This window comes from Phoca vitulina, unplaced genomic scaffold (assembly GCF_004348235.1).
Source record: "Phoca vitulina isolate PV1807 unplaced genomic scaffold, GSC_HSeal_1.0 scaffold138, whole genome shotgun sequence".
Classification (NCBI taxonomy): Eukaryota; Metazoa; Chordata; class Mammalia; order Carnivora; family Phocidae; genus Phoca; species Phoca vitulina.
Window position 1 is genome coordinate 250,949 of NW_022589841.1, and position 19,800 is coordinate 270,748.

Below are 19,800 nucleotides of genomic sequence, written 5' to 3' on the forward strand. Positions count from 1 at the left end.
ACATTAAAGCTGGGTGTAATGTTGAAATTTATCTTTGAAGTCATAATCTCTATTATTTCTGACACAAGAAAGTGATGAACACATAAAAAAAAGGAAAAAAGTATATCAACTGGAACTTACACCTGTTGTTTTTAAAACACTGAAGAAAAGCAAACTATAAAAACTAGCTTTCAAGTTTCTAGTCAAATAAGAGTTCTTAAATAAAAATTATCTCGATTAGCAGAAGTTTCACCTAAATAAAAGCAACTAAATTGCAAGAGTTAAAAGCCTACTCTATCTTAAGACATTATCTATTACAAATAGAACATTCTTAAGGTTTAAGATTACGTAAAAAACATTATTTCACAACTGCTCCACATTTCAACGACACATTCCATTAGGAATAAAAAAGATACACTCAACATACTTTTTGCTTTTCAGGAACATCTTCAAGTTCTATTTTTCTCTTTTTCTGTGTGCCATCTCCAGTAGAAGGTTCATCTTTTGGAAAATCATCAGTTTCCATTCTTCTTTTCCTTGAAATGCCTTCATCATCACCAGAACCTTTTTCCTCTGAGACAATTTCAGCATCAAGTTTTCTTTTCTTGGTTGGAGTATCCTCCCCACAACTAGAACTTTCCTTTATAAGATCATCTTCAAATTCCATTTTTCTCTTTTTTGGTGTGTCTACTTGTCCACAGATAGGAGCCTTTTCAGAAAGCCCAGTCCCAGGAGTGGTTGTGTTTTCATTAATACTGAATGAAGACTCTGTTTCCAAATCTATTGATGCTTTTGCCTCTTCAAGAGTGATCTTTTCACACTCCTCTGCTTTTGCAGAATTTTCCATTTTTGATTACTTAAATAGATGGTAAAACTTCATGAACTAACACTGGAATGGCAAAAATTTGATGTTACTTGTAAACACTAATGCTGAAACTTCAAAACAATTTTAACCAGAAGCTAGCCATTTAATTTCAGTAATCAACTAGGAGTTTAAAAAAATCTCATTATAGAGAGAATACTGAAAACATTAACTGCATACATTACAGATGAATCTCTGAATATGCTAATATGGAAGTACTAATTATAATCCCTAAACACACATAGCGATCCTATCCATAAAAGTCATTACTGGCGTTGAAACTGACAGATGAGGTGGGGGGGGGGGTATTACACTAGCACTAGTTCCATTTCTATTCTGACCCTTACTTCATAGCCTTGGTTCCCAGATTGTGAGCTGGACACCATAACAAACTTGTACAGGCACAGCAGGATATTTTAAAATTTTAAGGGAAACCCTGATATCTGACATCTGGAAGATATCACAAATACAGCTTCAAATAGAGCACAGTTTCAACTGAGTAGATTACATTACATTCCTTTCAATGATACCAGAACTTTGCAAAGCTGAGATTTTGGTGGCACCACAGGAAATCAGTGTGAAACAGGAAATTAAGTTGGCAACTTCAAATCTGATTTCAAAGCTTGAGAAATTGTACAGTACCCAACAGGTGTACACCTCCCATTAGCAAGCCCTCATGGTTAACTAAGAATTAAACACAAACATTATTTTTTCCTTTCAACTTGTGTATTATTTTTTAAATAAAGTTATTAAGACATAACTACTAAATTCTTTGGACTAAACTATTAAGTGGAACCTGTTGGGTATTTCTTCTGACCTAATGATGCTTGAAAAAAAAAAAAATTCAGAGACTAAGGGCACCAAGAACAGGAGAAGTCTGGGAACCTACAGTTAACTTCTGGAATCCTTACTTCATAATGAGCCAGAATTAGAAAGTGAAGACAGTAGAAACAGCTTTGGACAAGAAGTTTCAAGACCCAGTCTGCAACTTAATGACTATTAAGTCTCCTTCAAATGTTCATAGGCCTATGTGTAAAACGGAAGGGAGAGAGAAATAAGTGAACTATGGGACAGGAATTTATTAAGTCGTTTGACAATTTTACTATACTACTACAGAGGATCTCAATAAGGCACTATGTGGTTAGTCTTCAAGAAGCTTACAATCTATATACCACTTCTAAAATGTTAGGCTGTATTAGTCAAACCAAATGGAGAAGGGAGAGCAAAAGTCCAAAAATTGGTGAGATTCAGCAAATTCAAAACCTGAAACTTATGAAGAGGTGGGGGAGTCTTTTGAGTGAAGAAATAGAATAAGAAATGAAGTTGCTTAAGGGAATGGGTAAAAACAAGTCACTATAAACCAGGAAGAGTTTCAAGGGATATTAGCTTTCACTACCCAAGGTGTAGGTAACAAAATACCAAGACGTGCCAAACTAGGAAGAACTGAATCGGGGGGGGGGGGACCCAGAAATTTAATTTTCAGAATAACAGTTTAAAATGATTACGTAATAATACTGGCCACCGAATTATCAAATGTCTAGACAACTCTATTACCACAGATGGGATGTCATAAAAAACATAACCGATTCTCAGAATAAACCTCACAGAATTTCAAAGGACCGCAGAAATGGGTAACAAGGATAAAAACTGGGCATCAAAGTGCAATAATGAAGAACTCCAAACTAAAGAAAGTTGCCCCTCAGAATCCTCGAGGAAGGAGCTTAGGGTAGTGATTAAACTGACACAGAGATGGTAATACATTAAATATCCAAATAGGCATGTCGACCTGGCTTTCCAGTCACACCTCTGAGGCAGGCCCCGTCTCCATTTCAGTTTCTCAAAGAACGACCGAGCCCCTAGGACCCCCAGGCTTAACCTCAAGCAGGATAACCTCTACACCCTGACCCGCCAGCTAAACAGGGGTCAACTCGGGAGGCCTAAGAAGACGCAACAGAGGCGAGAAGGGAAATCTTCAGCCAAGATCACCCTCTTCCGTCATTGGCGCGGCCTAGCTCTTACTAAACCTCCGGCTCACGTTTCCGATCCGCCACTCAACACTCAAGACAACACAGACGCTTCTTCGGATCCGACAATCCCTCCCCCAGCCTGCCTTCTCAGCACCGCTGAGGTGCGGCCTGAGACAGCTCTTAGGGCTGCTCCAGACCCCGGCTCGCTCGGTCTGAATGAGCAACAGAGCCCGCCGACTCCCACAAGTACTGCCCACTTAGCTTCGGGTTGGGTGCACAATAAACCTCGAGCGACCGGTACTGAAGGAACAGGACTAGCGCGAAGTGAGCCCATGATAGGAGTTGGAGTTCCCCTTCTATCACGACGGCGACGGAGGGGCTAAAGACAAAGAAGAATGGCCAGAGTTCCAGACTCCACACTTACCGACACAGCCATCCACGGTTCTGTTTGCGGAAGCGGCGGTCGGCGCCACGCGTGTGTTGTTACGCCACTTCCGGGGAGTGGACGGGTCACGTGACTCCACTCTCGGCTGCGAGTGGAAGGTCTCTCGACCTTCGCGCCGGAACTACGAGTCCCGTCGTGCTGCGCGCGGGGGGCCCGCTGAGGGACGCGCGGAGCCGCACGGGCAGTGGCAAGCACGTTGTTAGTGGGCGCGGCTGGCGGGCCCGGGGGTGCCGGCGGTGGCGGGGGGCAGCGAGCGTTCGCCTGAGCCCCGTGAGTTCCGGCACCCTGACCCACGCTCGATCAGGTCACTCTGCTGAGTGAGCATCAGAAGAGCTGTCTTTCGGCCTGTGCGGCGAGAAACGGCGTGGCCTCGATTTCCTAAGAGGTAGCGAAGGCCCAAGACCTCTAAGGAACTGCGCGGGGGGGAGAGGGGGTGGAGGAGTCGAGAGGGCACCTTCAACCCGGTACACGTTGGGGAGCAGAACCAGGGCGCGAACCCGACACATGCCCCGCGCCCACCGCTGCTCAGGCTACGCCGGGGAATCCGTCTGCGGGGCTGGGGTTCTCCACACTCGCCCGCCCGCCACCCCTGGCAGCCGAAAGAGGTCACCCCCGCCCTTCTCTGGCAGGCCTGTGGCTCGGCAAATACTGTTTGGGGGACTGTTTTTCAGCTTTCTGCTTTGTAGCCCTTCACCCTCTGCTCTTCCCTACGTCAGAAGATGGCTGAGGAGGGTCCTGGGAGCCCCTGCCCTGGGAGTTTTAAAATTGAGCAACATCTTACTTCTTAGGAACTGGCAGGTCATTCTTTATTGCTGTATTTGGGAATCCCTGCCATTCCTCCCTTCAAGAAGGCCATTCTCATCTATCAGATTCTGGAGAGAGGGGGCAGCCCATCACTATTCTTGAGAAACGCTATAGTATTATTATTCTGTGTTGGCTGGACTTTGGTATGGGATGGTTGGGGGAGAAAACGCACTTTGTCCATCCCCTCAGATTTCCACTAGAGAGTCCAAGGCGTTTAGTGTACTGAAACTCGGAAGCTCCATAGTTCAGGCCTTTCATCGCGAGACATAGGGTCAGAACTGTATCTGAACTAAGGTTATTGATGAGTGTACATTTTAACGTTGTTGTGCCTCAGCGCCTCTCCACCTTCATGGCGTAAAAACAGCGTGATTAGATTTACAGTTTCATTTTGAAATCTTTACCAAAATTGATCCCATTAAAAGCAGTTTTGAAAACGTGTTTTACTGGCCTTCCTACTTCTCAGTAGGTAGTTATATTAATGCGACTTCGCGTTGGGAATGGCAACATTTGCAGCCTGTAGTTTACAATCAAGTCACTTCCAAATTGTGGGGATTAACCTTTCTGAGGTTCTTGACCCTTTATAACTTTGGACCAAGAATGAGGCCTATTTTTAACAAATGAGGATGAGCCATCAATTTCAGATGACTGTGCCTGTACTTTTTATTAAATGCAATGAGCTGTGTTGAGAATTAATTTCAGTTCATGAATATTGACAACTGCAAAGGTATAGGTCCTAGAGATTGAATGTACTATATACATATCTATCCACTAGAACTAAGCAATGACATAGCACATATTTGCTGGTTCTGATGCTAAAGTTTCTTGAGATAACTGCTGTGGTAATTTTAGGAAAAATGAATCTAATTTTGACTTTTTAAGAAATTTTTTTCATTAAATTAAAAGCTTCTTAACTATGTGTTTATATAAACTCCACCATGAATTAATATCATGCATGAGATATATAGAGATCACATCTTATGATTTTTATCAAACTTAACTGAAAGTCATGCAATTTGAGTTGAGAATAGAAGAACTCTTGAATGTAGTAGTAATGGAAGGAGTGAATGGGCCAGATAAAATTGTTTTAAAATTACTGTTGATGTTATTTTTCCCCATTATTCCTTGAGTAATATCTGGTTTTCTGAAAATTGAATTAAAATAATAGCTAATATTTTGGTACCTTCTATGTGCCAGAGTAAGTGCTTTACATATTGGAACTCATTTAATTCTTATGTAATCCAGTGGGGTCATTGCTATTATTATTATTATTTTATTATTATTATTATTATTATTATTATTATTATTATTATTTTAAAGATGAGGGTTAAGTAACTTGGCCAAAGTCAAGCAGCTGGGAAGTAGTGAACTAGGATTTGGACCAAGGCAGGCTGACTCCAGAGACCAGAATCTATGCTAATAATGAAATAGTGCCTGCTCAAGACCAGCCTCAGAACTGGAAGTTGGCTGCCATATAATAGATTTTCAGAAAATTTCTTGATACTTCCTGATGCTTGGGTTATTATGTTCAGAGAGAAAATAACTCGATAAAGATGATACCGTGCTAGAATGTGAGTTCCAACAAGGCAAGGATCATCATTTTGTTCAGTGAGTGCCTTGAACAGAGCCTGGGATACCTGGGTGCTTAATGAATGAATTGCCAAGAAAAGTTTTAAAAATTCTTTTTTTTTTTTTTAAAGGACATAGAGAATTTATTTCAATCCATTTATAAGATTTCTTTATGCACTGTTTTGATTATATGGCTCATTATTCACCCAGCCTGCTTTGGATTCTCCTGGTTTGGATTATACTTTTGTCAGTGAGAGAAAATGGAGTAGTAACTTGCAAGTTTTCTAGTTAAAGTAAAGATAAGCAACAGAATCAGTAGACACCATCCCTCTTTTTAAGTCATTAGTTTCTAAAGTGACAGCACTCAGAAGTGTAATTTTAAAGTGTGATTTCTGTTGTGCAGTTGAAAATCACATTTTTTAAACATAAAAATTTTTTAAATGTAGATACAATCTTACAGCTTCCTAAGCATGATGGTATTCTTGGAGGTAGGAGAGGTGGTTTATGGAAGGTTTGTTTCTCCAGTCTTGGAGGAAGGACAGTTCCTCCAGTCCACTCACCAAAGTGGTCCTACTGGAATTTTACTGCCTTTTTGGAGCACATAAGGTATTCTTGGTCAAAAAGTTTTTGGTATAGTTGAAAGTAAGGTTTAGTGGAGAAATCTAACTTCATTATGTGTGATGGTTAGTTTTATATGTCAACTGGACTAGGCTATACTGCGTAGCTATTTAATCAAACACTAATCTAGGTGTTGTGATGATGTTATAAGATGTGGTTAACATCTGCAATCAGTTTGCTTTAAGTAATGCAGATTACCCTCAATAATGTGAGTGGGCCTCATGCAATCAATTGAAGGCCTGAATTTTAAACTGAAGTGTCTCAAGAAGAAAAAATCCTCAAGCCTATAGTGTTGATTTCTGCCAGTTTCTAACCTGCAAATCTGCCCTACACATTTCAGAGTTGCTGGCCCCCATGATTTTGTGAGCCAACTCCTTAAAATAAATCTGTATCTATTTAGATAAGTAATCAAATAATAGATTTCTAATACATAGAAATAAATATCCATTTACCTAAATATAGATCAACCTAAAGACAGATTGAGATATATGTATATATTTTTTCCTGTTGGCTTTGTATCTCTGAAGAAACTTGTCTGATTCAGAGTTTGGTGCTCAGAGTGGTTCTAGAGGAACAGATTCTTAAAGATTAGTTTTCTGAATTGGTTATGGTGTTCTTGGAATTGGTTCCCTAATCAGATTAGATTTAAAGGCACTAATTAATGACTATTTCCAGTGGCGAAAAGGGCACTGATAGCCCATGATATGATGTGGCAATAGAGATATGCAAAATGCAGAACATTACCATCTTATGCCAAGTATTTATAAAAGATAAGGTTCTTGATGGGATGATCACATATTTGATGACTTAAAACATTTTGTCGAATTAACAAGTGTAATTAGACTGACTGGTTGCTGACTGCTCGCTGCTAACTATGCTGGAGAAGGGGGAAAGAAAAGGATGAGCTCAGGTCTTCAGATTCCCAGCTCAAGCTCTGCGTAAATAACCTGAAAGTCTTTATGTCTGCCCTAAAGAAACTCATCTCCTGTAGATGCAGAGCTGAGATTGCTGAAAACCAAACCCAGAGTCTCATCCTGCAAAATGGTTGAATTACAATGCAAAATGAATTCCCCATCTAACAGAGTATCTGCTGTTAAAATAAGGACATTGATTGAGAAGGAATGCAAACCTCAAATTTGGAATGGGGTACGGAGCCCCTAAATTTTTTAAATTTTATTATGTTATGTTAATCACCATAACATTACACCATTAGTTTTTGATGTAGTGTTCCATGATTCATTTTTGCGTATAACACCCACTGCTCCATTCAGTACGTGCCCTCTTTAATACCCATCACCAGGCTAACCCATCCCCTCACCCCCCTCCCCTCTAGAACCCTCAGTTTGTTTCTCAGAGTCCATAGTCTCTGTCATCGTTCATCTCCCCCACCAATTTCCCCCCACTTCATTTCTCCCTTCCTACTTTTTTTTTTAACATATAATGTATTATTTGTTTCAGAGATACAGGTCTGTGATTGATCAGTCTTACACAATTCACAGTGCTCACCATAGCACATACCCTCCCCAATGTCTTATCACCCAGCCACCACATCTTTCCCACCCCCCACCACTCGAGCAACCCTCAGTTTGTTTCCTGAGATTAAGAATTCCTCATATCAGTGAGATCATATGATACATGTCTTTCTCTGATTGACTTATTTTGCTCAGCATAACACCCTCCAGTTCCATCCTCGTCATTGAAAATGGCAAGATTTCGTTTTTTTGATGGTTGCATAATATTCCCTATATATACCACATCTTCTTTATCCATTCATCTGTTGATGGACATCTTGTGAGCCCCTAAATTTTAATCCATTGTCTTTGCCAGCAAAAGCAGCCCTTCCACTCCTCTTTGAGAATTTAACCGTGCTTTGTGTGAAGTACCTATAATGGCCTTCCCAGAGGTATTTGCCTTGTAAGACATAGCTGATTCTCCTTAGGAACTATCCCTACTACCCTTCTTTGCCGCTCTATGTTTCTTTTTTCATAGCAGTTATCTTCTAACATCCTATGTAATTTACTTATTTATTGTGTTTACTACTTAGTGTCCCACAAGACGGATGAACCTATCTCCCTCTTCCCTTGAAAAATGAGCCAAAGTTATTAGGGGTGAATTTTCTCAACTTCAGCCTTCCCACTTCCAAAGTTACCTGCATCCACACCCATTTCAGAATCCCTTAACTCCTTCCTCAGAAAGGAAGTCCTAGCAGGCCCTCAAAGGGCAGCTACAAAGTGTGTCCCATGCGGAGGTGTGCTGCACTCTAAAGGCCACATGATTTTTTTTTTTTTTATTTATACACATAGAAATCTGGGAAATGTTTGTGGGGTTGGATATTAAAGGTGTGGGATAATGGTGGAAGGAACATAAAGTTGGACCAGGCCAAATTTACTGATCTAGGAACCACTAAGCAAAGTTTCTGGATTCACTGTTACAGCTTGAGGGATTAGGAAGGGCTTCTGACAGTTTGATTGGTTGGCTGAAGCTTGGACCAAAAGGTGACCCACGCTTCATGAAGTTAAAATACCAGACCTGCCTTGGTATACTATAGAGGAAGGGATCCAAAGGCGTAGGGGGATTGGAATGGTAGAGTGGATTTATCATGTAAGCCGAGCTCACCCACTCTGGGAGGGTCTAGAGGAGATGCCTTTCACCATGACGGTGAGAAATAAATTTATGAGGGGAGCCCCAGCATCCATGAAGAACTTTGTGATTGCTCTTCTCTGGGTCAGAAATTACAGCAGAAACTGCTGCCACTGAACTAGGGATCCTTAAATACAGTGAGGATAATGGGAAATTGAGCAGACATTACAGAGAGACCTATTTTCTTAATGGCATATCTTATATGCTGGAGGAAAGAAGCCAGAGGAGGGAAGGAGAATAGCAGTAGAAAAATACAAGGAAAATGTGGTTGAGCAGAGTCTTGGAAAAGACAGAAAGAGGTTAGATCTAGAACACAGGTGGAGGACTGAGTTTCTTTTCTGAGGAAGGAGTTAAGGGATTATGAAATGGGTGTGGATGCAGGTAACTTTGGAAGTGGGAAGGCTTAAGTTGAGAAAATTCACCCCTAATAACTTTGGCTCATTTTTCAAGGGAAGAGGGGGATAGGTTCATCTGTCTTGTAAGTCTTTACTTACAAGTCTGTCTTTACTAAGTAGTAAACAATAAATCAGTGAATTATATAGGATGTTAGAAGATAACTGCTATGAAAAAAGAAACATATAGAGCAAGATCAGGAAGACTGGGATGTTGGGAAGGGAGGATTGGAAGTGGTATTGTGATTTTAAATAGGGTAGTCAATGCCATTTGAAAAAAGACTCATAGGAAGTGAAAGACTAAGCCATGCAGACATCTGGAGAAAGACTATTCCAAGCAGAGGGAATAGCTAGTGCAAAATTCTTGCAGTGGCTTTTTTAACATGTTGGAAGAGCTGCAAAGGGGGGCCAGTGTGGCTGGAGCAGAGAAAAAGACAGTAGGCAACGCATTCAGAGAAGAAAAGGGAAGAGATATGTGGGGTATTGTAGATGATTGTAATTACAGACTTAAGCTTTTACTCTAAGAGAAATTGGAGAATTTTAAACAGGAGAGACACGATTTTATGTATCTTTTATATTTTGTCATGGCCTGAAAATAAAGTATAAGAGATTTGAGGACATTGGGAAAGGTATGGAATGGTCATTGAAAGGAAAGGGAGAGGAAGCTTATTGGATCAGGAACCACTGTGAGTTGTCACATAACATTCACAGCCTTTCTGAAATAAGATGTACCCTCAATATATGTTGGGTACTAATATATTCAATTGTGTGATTTTTGTTAGTGCTCAGCTACGAGATATAGTTGTAGGAAAAACAGATGGACTAGCTCAAGATTAGATTTTGTGGGCTGGTATTTGCAGATGGACAAAGTAGTAATTCAGGTAATGCACTGGAGAATTGAGGCTGGTTAAAGACTTCTGAATGAAACCAGGAGGAGCTGTTAGATTTTAAAGAAAAAGGAAGGTAAGGTGGAGTAAGGCCCTGGAACTAGAGCCCAGAGAGTAAGGGAGTGAAGACTGTAAGTAGAAGAGGCTGCAGAGGGTGGGATAGCATGGTTTCAGGATTTCAGTTGTGGAAAAATATCAGATGACTTCAAGGTGGAATGCATTGCTAAAGAAGCTGGAATTTTGCCTGGGTCACCCAAGTGGAGTAATGATAAAACTTTAGATGAAGGAAGAATATGAATTTGGTTTGGCCAGGTCAACAGATGAGAAGGTAAAGAAGGAAAACTAGAACTAATTATTGTTATAACATACTAAATGCTAGATACTTAACATATTTTATCTTATTTCATCATCATAAATATCATAGTATAAAAGTGTAATTAACCCCACTTTAAGGATGAAGGAAAAAGCTAAATAAAGTAATGCCAGAAAGGGCTGGAACTCAGATCTTTCTGACTGCAAAGCCTGCGTTTTTCCCATTGCAGTGTAATAACACCTGCCAGACCCAGAAAAGAAGGGAATGGAAGTGGAACCATGTAGATTCTGGACCAGTGTTACCATTAGAGATCACCCTGGCTTGCCTTAGGAAATTTAGATCCTCTGAAAAGACAAAAAGACATAAACATTTCGTGTAAATGAACATATTTATGTAGTAATTTTGGAAAAATCATCGATTTTCTATATAAAATAAATGATACATTTGACATTTAAGACTGCTCTGGAATCAGTGAATTATTAATGAAATTCCTTGGGAATTCACTAGGGGGCATAACTTAACCTTTCCTGAAGATTAAGAATTTAACAATGGCTCCATCATTGCCACAGCTTGTATATATATGTTGCTCAATTCTTGTATTAGAAAGCGCAAAAGCAGAATAGGTTGAAGGACGTTGAAGGAGGTGGATTATATAACAGAAATTAAATTGAAGGTATCAAATTCATTGAGTAGGAAAATGCAGTACTACGAACTTGCATGCGTTTACTTTTTCTAAGCATCAGTCAAGGTGTGATTAAGGCAGATTGAAATGAATAAATTAGAATATTTAATCTGTTGAAAGAAGAAAATTTGGTGGTAATTGAGAGTTTATATAACTAGAGGCAATTCTTTTCTTCATTTGTCCCTTTTATTATGTTCCAACCTAATGAGTTCTACAATTTATCCCTTCCTCATACCTGTGATTCGAGGTAAAGCTATATTAAATATCAGTTGTATTTGGCAAGGCCACAGTGTACTTAAAAAAAAAAAGTTAATGGATTTTATTTTTTAGAGAAGTTTAGGTTTACAGAAACATGGAACAGAGATAGTACGGAGAATTCCCGTATTATCCACCCCTACCCCCAGTTTCCCCTGCTGTTAACATCTGGTAATAGTGTTGCACACTTGTTAGAATTGAAGTACTGGTATTGATACATTATTAGTGTACATAGTTTACATTAGAGTTCGCTCTTTGTGTTGTACAGTTCGTTCTATGGGTTTTGACAAATGTATGATGACATTTATCCACCATTACAGGATCATGTAGAATGTTTTGCTGCCCTAAAAAGGCCCGGTGCTCCACTTAATCATCTCTTCCCTCCCCTACCCTGCAGCCTCTGGAAACCACTGCTATTTTTACTGTCTCTATAGTTTTGTCATTTCCAGAATGTCATATAGTTGGAATAATGCAGTATATAGCCCTTTCAGACTGACTTCTTTCACTTAGCAACATGTTTCCCTCCATGTTTTTTCATGGTTTCATAGATCATTTATTTTTATCACTAAATAATATTCCTTTGTATGGTGGTACCTCAGTGTGCTTATCCATTCACCTATTCAAAGACTTCTTGGTTGTTTCCAGGTGGGGGCAGTTATGGATAAAGCTGCTATAAATGTTTGTGTGCAGGTTTTTGTGTAGACTTTTCAACTTACTTGGGTAAGTACCTAGGAGTGCTATTGCTGGCACATACAGTAAGCCTATGTTTAGCTCTCTTTGAAACTGCCAAACTGTCTTTCACGTTGCCTATTACCATTTTGCATTCCCACTAACAATGAATGAGAGTTCCTGTTCCACGTCCCCAACAGCATTTGGTGTTTGTTAGTGTTTTGGATACTAGTTATTCTAATAGGTGTGTAGTGGTATCTCATTATTGTTTTAATTTGCAATTCCCCAGTGACAAATGATGTTGAGCATCTTTTTTTTAATTGAGATATAATGACATATAACATTATTTTCAAGCATACAACATAATGATTCAACATCTATCACCACATGTGTCTTTCTCCCCAGCCTCTGGCAACCATCAGTCTGTTCTCTATACCGGTGAGTTCAGATTTCTTTTTTTTTTTTAAGATTCCACATATAAGTGAGATCACATAGTATTTATCTTTCTCTGTCTGACATTTCATTTAATATAATGCCATTAAGATCCATCCATGCTGTTGCAAATGGCAAAATTTTATTCTTTTTATGGCTGAATAATTTTCCATTGTATTTGTATACCACATTTTTTTAATCCATTCATCCACTGATGGACACATAGGTGGTTTCTGTGTCTTGGCTATTGTAAATAATGCTGCAGTGAACATGGAGGTGCATATATCTATTTGAGTTAGTGTTTTTTTTTCTTTGGATAAATACCCAGAAGTGGAATTGCTGGATCATATGGTAGTTCTATTTTTTGAGGAACTTCTATACTGTTTCCTGTTGTGGCTACACCAATTTACATCCCCACCAACAATGCACAGCACTTTTTTCCACATTCTCGCCAACACTTGTTTTTCTTTTTTTTTTTTAAATAATAGCCATTCTCACAGGTATGAGGTGATTGAACATCTTTTCAGATGTTTATTTGCTGTGTGTCTTCTTTAGTGAGATGTCTGTTCATATCTTCAGCTCATTTTGTAATTGTTGAGTTTAAGGAATTATTTTTGGATTTTAGATACAAGACTTTTATCTGGTATGTGCTTTGCAAATATTTTCTCCCCATTTGTGGTTTGTCTTTTTATTCTCTTAATAGTGTCTTTCATTAGAGCAGTTTTTAATTTTAATAAAGTCCAACTTACCTTTTTTTTTTTTTTTAATGGATCCTGCTTTTGGTGGTGTATCCAGCAAGTCATTGCCAAACTCAAAGTCACTTAGACTTTATTCTATGTTTTCTTCTAGAAATGTTATAGTTTCACATTTTACATTTAGGCCTATGATGCATTTTGACTTAAATTTTGTGAAAGGTTTAAGGTCTGTGTCTATGTTCACTTTTTGCATGTGGACATCTGGTTGCAGTACCATTTGTTGGAAAAACTATCCTTTCTCCATTGAATCTCTTTTGAGCCTTTGTCAAAGCTCAGTTGACTATATATGTGTGCATCTCTTTCTGGACTCTGTTCTGTTGGTCTGTGTCTTTGCTTTCTCCAACACTACACTGTCTTGGTTATTGTAGCTTTATAATAAGTCTTAAAATTGAGTAGTGTATCAGTGATTTTTTTTTTTTTTTTTTTTTTGGTCTTATTGCACTAGCTAGGAATTGCAGTACAATGTTGAGTAAGAGTGGTGAGAGAGGACATCCTTGCCTTGTTCCTGGTCTTAGGAGGAAAGTGCCCAGTCTCTTTCCTCAAGTATCACATTAGCCATGGATTTGTTGTAGGTGTTCTTCATCAGATTGAGGAAGTTCCCCTGTACTCTTAGTTTGCTCAGAGTTTAAAAAATCATGAATGGGTGCTGGATTTTGTCAAATGGTTTTGCTGGATCGATCCTTATGATCATATGATTTTTCTTTAGCTTGTTGATATGATGCATTACATTGATTTTAACTGTTCAATCATTCTTGAGTGTCTGGACTAATTTCACTTGGTTTGGTGTATAATTGTTTTTAAACATTGATGGATTGGATTTGTTAATATTTTGTTGAAGATTTTTACATGTGTATTAACGAGAGATATTGGTTTATAGTTTTCCTTACTTGGATATCTTCATCTGGTTTTGGTCATAGGCTAATGTTGGCCTCATAAAATGAGTTAGGAAGTCTCTCTTCTCCTTCCATTTTCTGGAAGAGATTGTGGAGAATTGACATTGTTTCTGCCATAAATATTTGATAGAATTCACTAGTAAAAACACCTGGGCCTGGTGCTCTCTTTTTTTGAAAGCTTAATTCTTATTGATTCAATTTCTTTAAAAGATACAGGACTATTCTGGTCATCTTTTTCTTCTTCTTTTTTTTTTTTTTTTAAAGATTTTTTTTATTTATTTATTTGACAGAGAGAGAGACAGCGAGAGAGGGAACACAAGCAGGGGGAGTGGGAGAGGGAGAAGCAGGCTTCCCGCCGAGCAGGGAGCCCGATGCGGGGCTCGATCCCAGGACCCTGAGATCATGACCTGAGCCAAAGGCAGTCGCTTAACCAACTGAGCCACCCAGGCGCCCCCATCTTTTTCTTCTTGTATGAGTTTTGGTAGTTTGTATTTTTCAAGGACTGGCTCCATTACAGCTAAGTTACCATATTGGTGGGCATAAAGTTGTTTACAGTATTCCTTATCACTTTCTAAATGTCTGTGGGTCAGTAGTCAAAAGACTCCTGTTTCATTTCTGATATTAGTAATTTGTGTTTTCTCCCTTGGGAAACCTAGGGAGATATTTTTCAGAGAACCAGATTTTGGTTTTGTTATATTTTCTGTTGTTTTCCTTTTCAGTTTCATTGATTGTTGCTATGATGATGTTGGTGGTGATGTCTGCTTGCTTTAGTTTTATATTCCTCTTCTCTTTCTAGTTTCCTAAAGTGAAAGCTTATCTTACTAAGTTTACATCATTTGTTTTTTCTAATATGTGCATTCAGTGCTATAAATTTCTCTGTAAGCCTGCTTTACTGCATCCCACAAATTTCAATAAGTTGTATTTCCATTTTTAATTCAAAATATTTTCAAACTTATTTTTAGACTTTTTTGACCTATGGATTATTTAGAAGTATGTTGTTTAATTTCCAGGGGTTTTCCAGCTGTCTTTCTGTTAGTGATTTCTAGTTTAATTCCCTTATGGCCTGAGAATATATTTTGCATGATTTTTATTCTTTTAAATATGTTAAGGGGTCTTTTATGGCTCAGAATGTGGTCTATTTTGTTGAATGTTTCATGTAATAAGCTTGAGTAGAATGTATATTCTGCTCTTGTTGAATGGAGTATTCTATAAATGTCAATTAGATAAAGTTGATTAATAGTTTTTAGTTCAACTATATCCTTAGTGATTTTCTGGCCGCTGGATCTATCAAATACTGAGAGAGGAGTGTTGAAGTTTCCAATTATAATAATGGAAATGTCTGTTTCTATGTTCAGTTCTGTCAGTTTTTGCCCTGTACTTCAATCTTCTTTTATCAGACGTATACATGTTTACGATTGTTATGTTTTCCTTATGTTATCATTGCATTATTATTTATTATTAAATACCCCTCTTTTTCACCGATAAACAAGAAATTTGCAAAGTCTGCTTTGTCTGAAATTAATATAGCTACTCCATCTTTAAAAAAAAAAATCAGTGTTAATATGGTATGTTTTTCTCCATCCCTTGACTTGTAACTTAACCTGAGTCTTTATATTTAAAGTGTGTGTTTTTTAGACAAAATGTAGTTGGCTTTTTTTTTATTCTCTGACAATTTGTCTTTTAATTGGCTTAATAACTTACCATGTTTGCAAATGTTTTTTATTCATTGCCATTTGTTCTTTTTCCCTTTTTTTGTCTTCTGTGGCTTTAACTGAGAATTTTATATGATTCTATTTTATCTCCTCTTTCAGTGTATCAGTTGCACTTTAAAAAAAAAATTATTTGAGAGAGAGAGCATGTGCTCAAGTGTGGTGGGAAGGGGGCAGAGGGAGAAAAGGCTTAAGGATCCTGAGATCATGACCTGAGCTGAAACCAAGAGTCTGATGCTTAACTGACTGCACTACCCAGGCGCCCCTCAATTGCATTTTTTAAATAAATATTTAGTGGTTTCCCTAAATTTCGTAATACACTTTTATCTCATCTAAACCACCTTCAAATGATACTAAAATATTTCATATGTAGTTGGAAGTACCTTACCATGGAGTATTATCATAGAGTATTCTCAACTCCTTGTAACAGTGCTGTTATTCACTTAATGTAATGTTACTAGTTTTATTAAACAGTTAATTCTAGATCAATTAATAATTTAAAAAGATCTTATCTTTGTTGAGCCTTCCCTGTCAATCTTTTGGGTTTTTTTTTTTTTAATTTAAATTCAATTAGCCAACATATAGTAGTACATCATTAGTTTCAGATTTAGTGTTCAGTGATTCATCAGTTGCTTATAACACCCAGTGCTCATCACATCTTGTGCCCTCCTTAATGCCCGTCACTCAGTTGCCCCATCCCCTCCAACTCCCCTTCTGTAACCCTCAGTTTGTTTCCCAGAATCCAGAGTCTCTCATGGATTGTCTCCCTCTCTGATTTCTTCCCATTCAGTTTTCCCTCCTTTCCCCTATGGCCCTCCACGCTATTCCTTATGTTCCACATATGAGTGAAAGCATATGATAATTGCTCCATCCATGTTGATGTAAATGGTAGGTATTCATCCTTTCTGATGGCTGAGTAATATTCTATTGTATCTATGAACCACATCTTCTTTATCCATTCATCTGTTGAAGGACATCTCAGCTCTTTCCGCAGTTTAGCTATAGTGGACATTGCTGCTATGAACATTGGGGTGCAGGTGCCCCTTCATTTTACTACATCTGTATCTTTGGGGTAAATACCCAGTAGTGCAATTGCTGGGTCATAGGGTAGCTCTATTTTTAACTTTTTGAGGAACCTCCATACTGTTTTCCAGAGTGGCTGTACCACCTTGCATTCCCACCAGTACTGTAAGGTTTCCCTTTTCCACATCCTCGCCAACATTTGTTTTTTCCTGTCTTGTTAATTTTCATCATTCTGACTGGTGTGAAGTGGTATCATTGTGGTTTTGATTTGTATTTCCCTGATAGCAAGTGATGTGGAGCATTTTTTATGTGTCTGTTGGTCATTTGTATGTCTTCTTTGGAGAAGTGTTTGTTCATGTCTTCTGCCCATTTCTTGACTGGATTATTTGTTTTTTGGGTGTTGAGTTTTATAAGTTCTTTATAGATCTTGGATACCACCCCTCTATCTGATATGTCGTTTGCAAATATCTTCTCCCATTCTGTAGGTTGTTTTTTGGTTTTGTTGACTGTTTCCTTATCTGTGCAGAAGCTTTTTATCTTGATGAAGTCCCAATAGTTCATTTTTGCTTTTGTCCCTTGCCTTTAGAGACCTGTCTTGCAAGAAGTTGCTGCAGCCGAGGTCAAAGAGGTTGCTGCCTGTGTTCTCTAGGATTTTGATGGATTCCTGTCTTATATTTAGGCCTTTCATCCATTTTGAGTTTATCTTTGTGTATGGTGTAAAGAATGGTCCAGTTTCATTCTTTCGCATGTGGCTGTCCAGTTTTCCCAAACCATTTATTGAAGAGACTGTCTTTTTTCCATTGGATATTCTTCCCCACTTTGTCAAAGATTAGTTGAACATAGAGTTGAGGGTACATTTCTGGGCTTTCTGTTCTGTTCCATTGATCTCTGTGTCTGTTTTTGTGCCAGTACCATGCTGTCTTGATGATCACAGCTTTGTAATATAACCTGAAGTCAGGCATTGTGATGCCCCCAGCTTTGTTTTTCTTTTTCAACATTCCTCTGGCTAAATGGGGTCTTCTGTGGTTCCATACAAATTTTAGGATTGTTTGTTTCAGCTCTGTGAAAAATGACAGTGGTATTTTGATAGGAGTTGCATTGAATGTGTAGGTTGCTCTGAGTAGCATAGATAGTTTAACAATATTTATTCTTCCAATCCATGAGCATGGAATGTTTTTCCATCTTTTTGTGTCTTCTTTAATTTCTTTTCATAAATGTTCTATAGCTTTTAGACTATGGATCCTTTACCTTTTTGGTTAGGTTTATTCCTAGGTATCTTATGGTTTTCGGTGTAATTGTAAATGGGATCGATTCCTTAATTTCTCTTTCTTCAGTCACATTGTTACAGTGTATAGAAATGCAACTGATTTCTGTGCATTGATTTTGTATCCTGCCACGTTGCTGAATTGCTGTTTGAGTTCTATCAATTTTGGGGTAGAGTCTTTTGGGTTTTCCACATAAGTATAATGTTATCTGTGAAGAGTGAGAGTTTGACTTCTTCTTTGCCAATTTGAATGCCTTTTATTTCTTTTTGTTGTTTGATTGCTGAGGCCAGGACTTCTAGTACTATGTTGAACAACAGTGGTGAGAGTGGGCATCCCTGTCACGTTTGTGACCTTAGGGAAAAAGCTCTCAGTTTTTCCCCATTGAGAATGATATTTGCTGTGGACTTTTTGTAGATGGCTTTGATGATATTGAGGTGTGTTCCCTCCATCCCTACACTGTGGAGAGTTTTAATCAAGAGAGGATGCTGTATTTTGTCAGATGCTTTTTCTGCATCAATTGAGAGGATCATAGGGTTCTTGTCCTTTCTTTTATTAATGTCTCACATTGATTGATTTGCGAATGTGAACCACCCTTGCAACCCAGGAAGAAATCCTACATGGCCGTGGTGAATAATCCTTTTAATGTACTGTTGGACCCTATTGGCTAGTATCTTGGTGAGAAATTTGTCAGCCATGTTCCTCAGGGATGTTGGTCTGTAATTCTTTCTGATGGGGTCTTTGCCTGGTTTGGGGTTCAAGGGAATGCTGGCTTCAGAGAATGAGTTTGGAATTTTTCCTTCCATTTCTATGTTTTGAAACAGCTTCAAAAGAATATGTAATAGTTCTTCTTTAAATGTTTGGTAGAATTCCCCTGAGAAGCCATCTGGCCCTAGACTCTTGTTTGTTGGGAGATTTTTGATTACTGCTTCAGTTTCTTTGCTGGTTATTGTTCTGTTCAGGTTTTCTATTTCTTCCTTTTTCAGTTTTGGTAGTTTATGAGGTTCCAGGGATGCATCCATTTCTTCCAGATTGATTAATTTTATGGCATATAGTTGCTCATAATGTGTTCTTAAATTGTTTGTATTTCCTTAGTGGTGGTCTTGATCTCTCCATTTCATTCATGATTTTATTAATTTGGGTCCTTTCTCTTTTCTTTTTGATAAGTCTGGCTAGATGTTTATTGGTCTTATTAATTCTTTCAAAGAAGGAGATTTTAAGTTCATTGATCTGTTCTCCTGTTCTTTTGGTTTCTATTTCTTTGATTTCTACTCTAATCTTTACTATTTCTCTTCTTCTGCTTGGTTTAGCCTTTATTTGCTGTTCTTCAACTCCTTTAGTTGTAAGTTTAGCTTATGTATGTAGGACTTACCTAATTTTTTGAGAAAGGTTTCTTTTGCTATGTACTTCCCTCTTAGGACTGCCTTTCCTGTATCCCAAAGGTTTTGAACATTTATGTTTTCATTTTCATTTGTTTCCATGATTTTTTTAAATTCTTCTGTAATTTCCTGGTTGACCCATTCATTCTTTAGTAGGATGCTCTCTAACCTCCAAGTGTTTGAGTTCCTTCCAAATTTCCTCTTGTGATTGAGTTCAAGTTTTAAAGCATTGTGTTCTGAAAATATGCAGGGAATAATACCAGTCTTT

At 38.2% G+C, this 19,800-nt stretch overlaps 2 protein-coding genes across 2 annotated transcripts in view; one reads left to right on the forward strand and one right to left on the reverse strand.

The window, feature by feature from the left end:
- Nucleotides 1-3,310, reverse strand: part of RNMT (RNA guanine-7 methyltransferase) — a 39,841-nt gene extending 36,531 nt beyond the window's left edge. Inside the window, exons 1-2 of the mRNA XM_032399186.1 lie at nucleotides 3,233-3,310; nucleotides 407-868 (exon numbers count right to left, since the gene is read on the reverse strand). Coding sequence (XP_032255077.1) covers nucleotides 407-826 — 420 coding nt within the window. The 5' untranslated portion in view covers nucleotides 827-868; nucleotides 3,233-3,310. The remainder of the gene's footprint in view (nucleotides 1-406; nucleotides 869-3,232) is intronic.
- A 93-nt stretch (nucleotides 3,311-3,403) lies between these two features.
- Nucleotides 3,404-19,800, forward strand: part of FAM210A (family with sequence similarity 210 member A) — a 40,209-nt gene continuing 23,812 nt past the window's right edge. The window contains exon 1 of the mRNA XM_032399187.1: nucleotides 3,404-3,638. The gene's annotated coding sequence lies outside the window, so the exon portion shown is untranslated. The remainder of the gene's footprint in view (nucleotides 3,639-19,800) is intronic.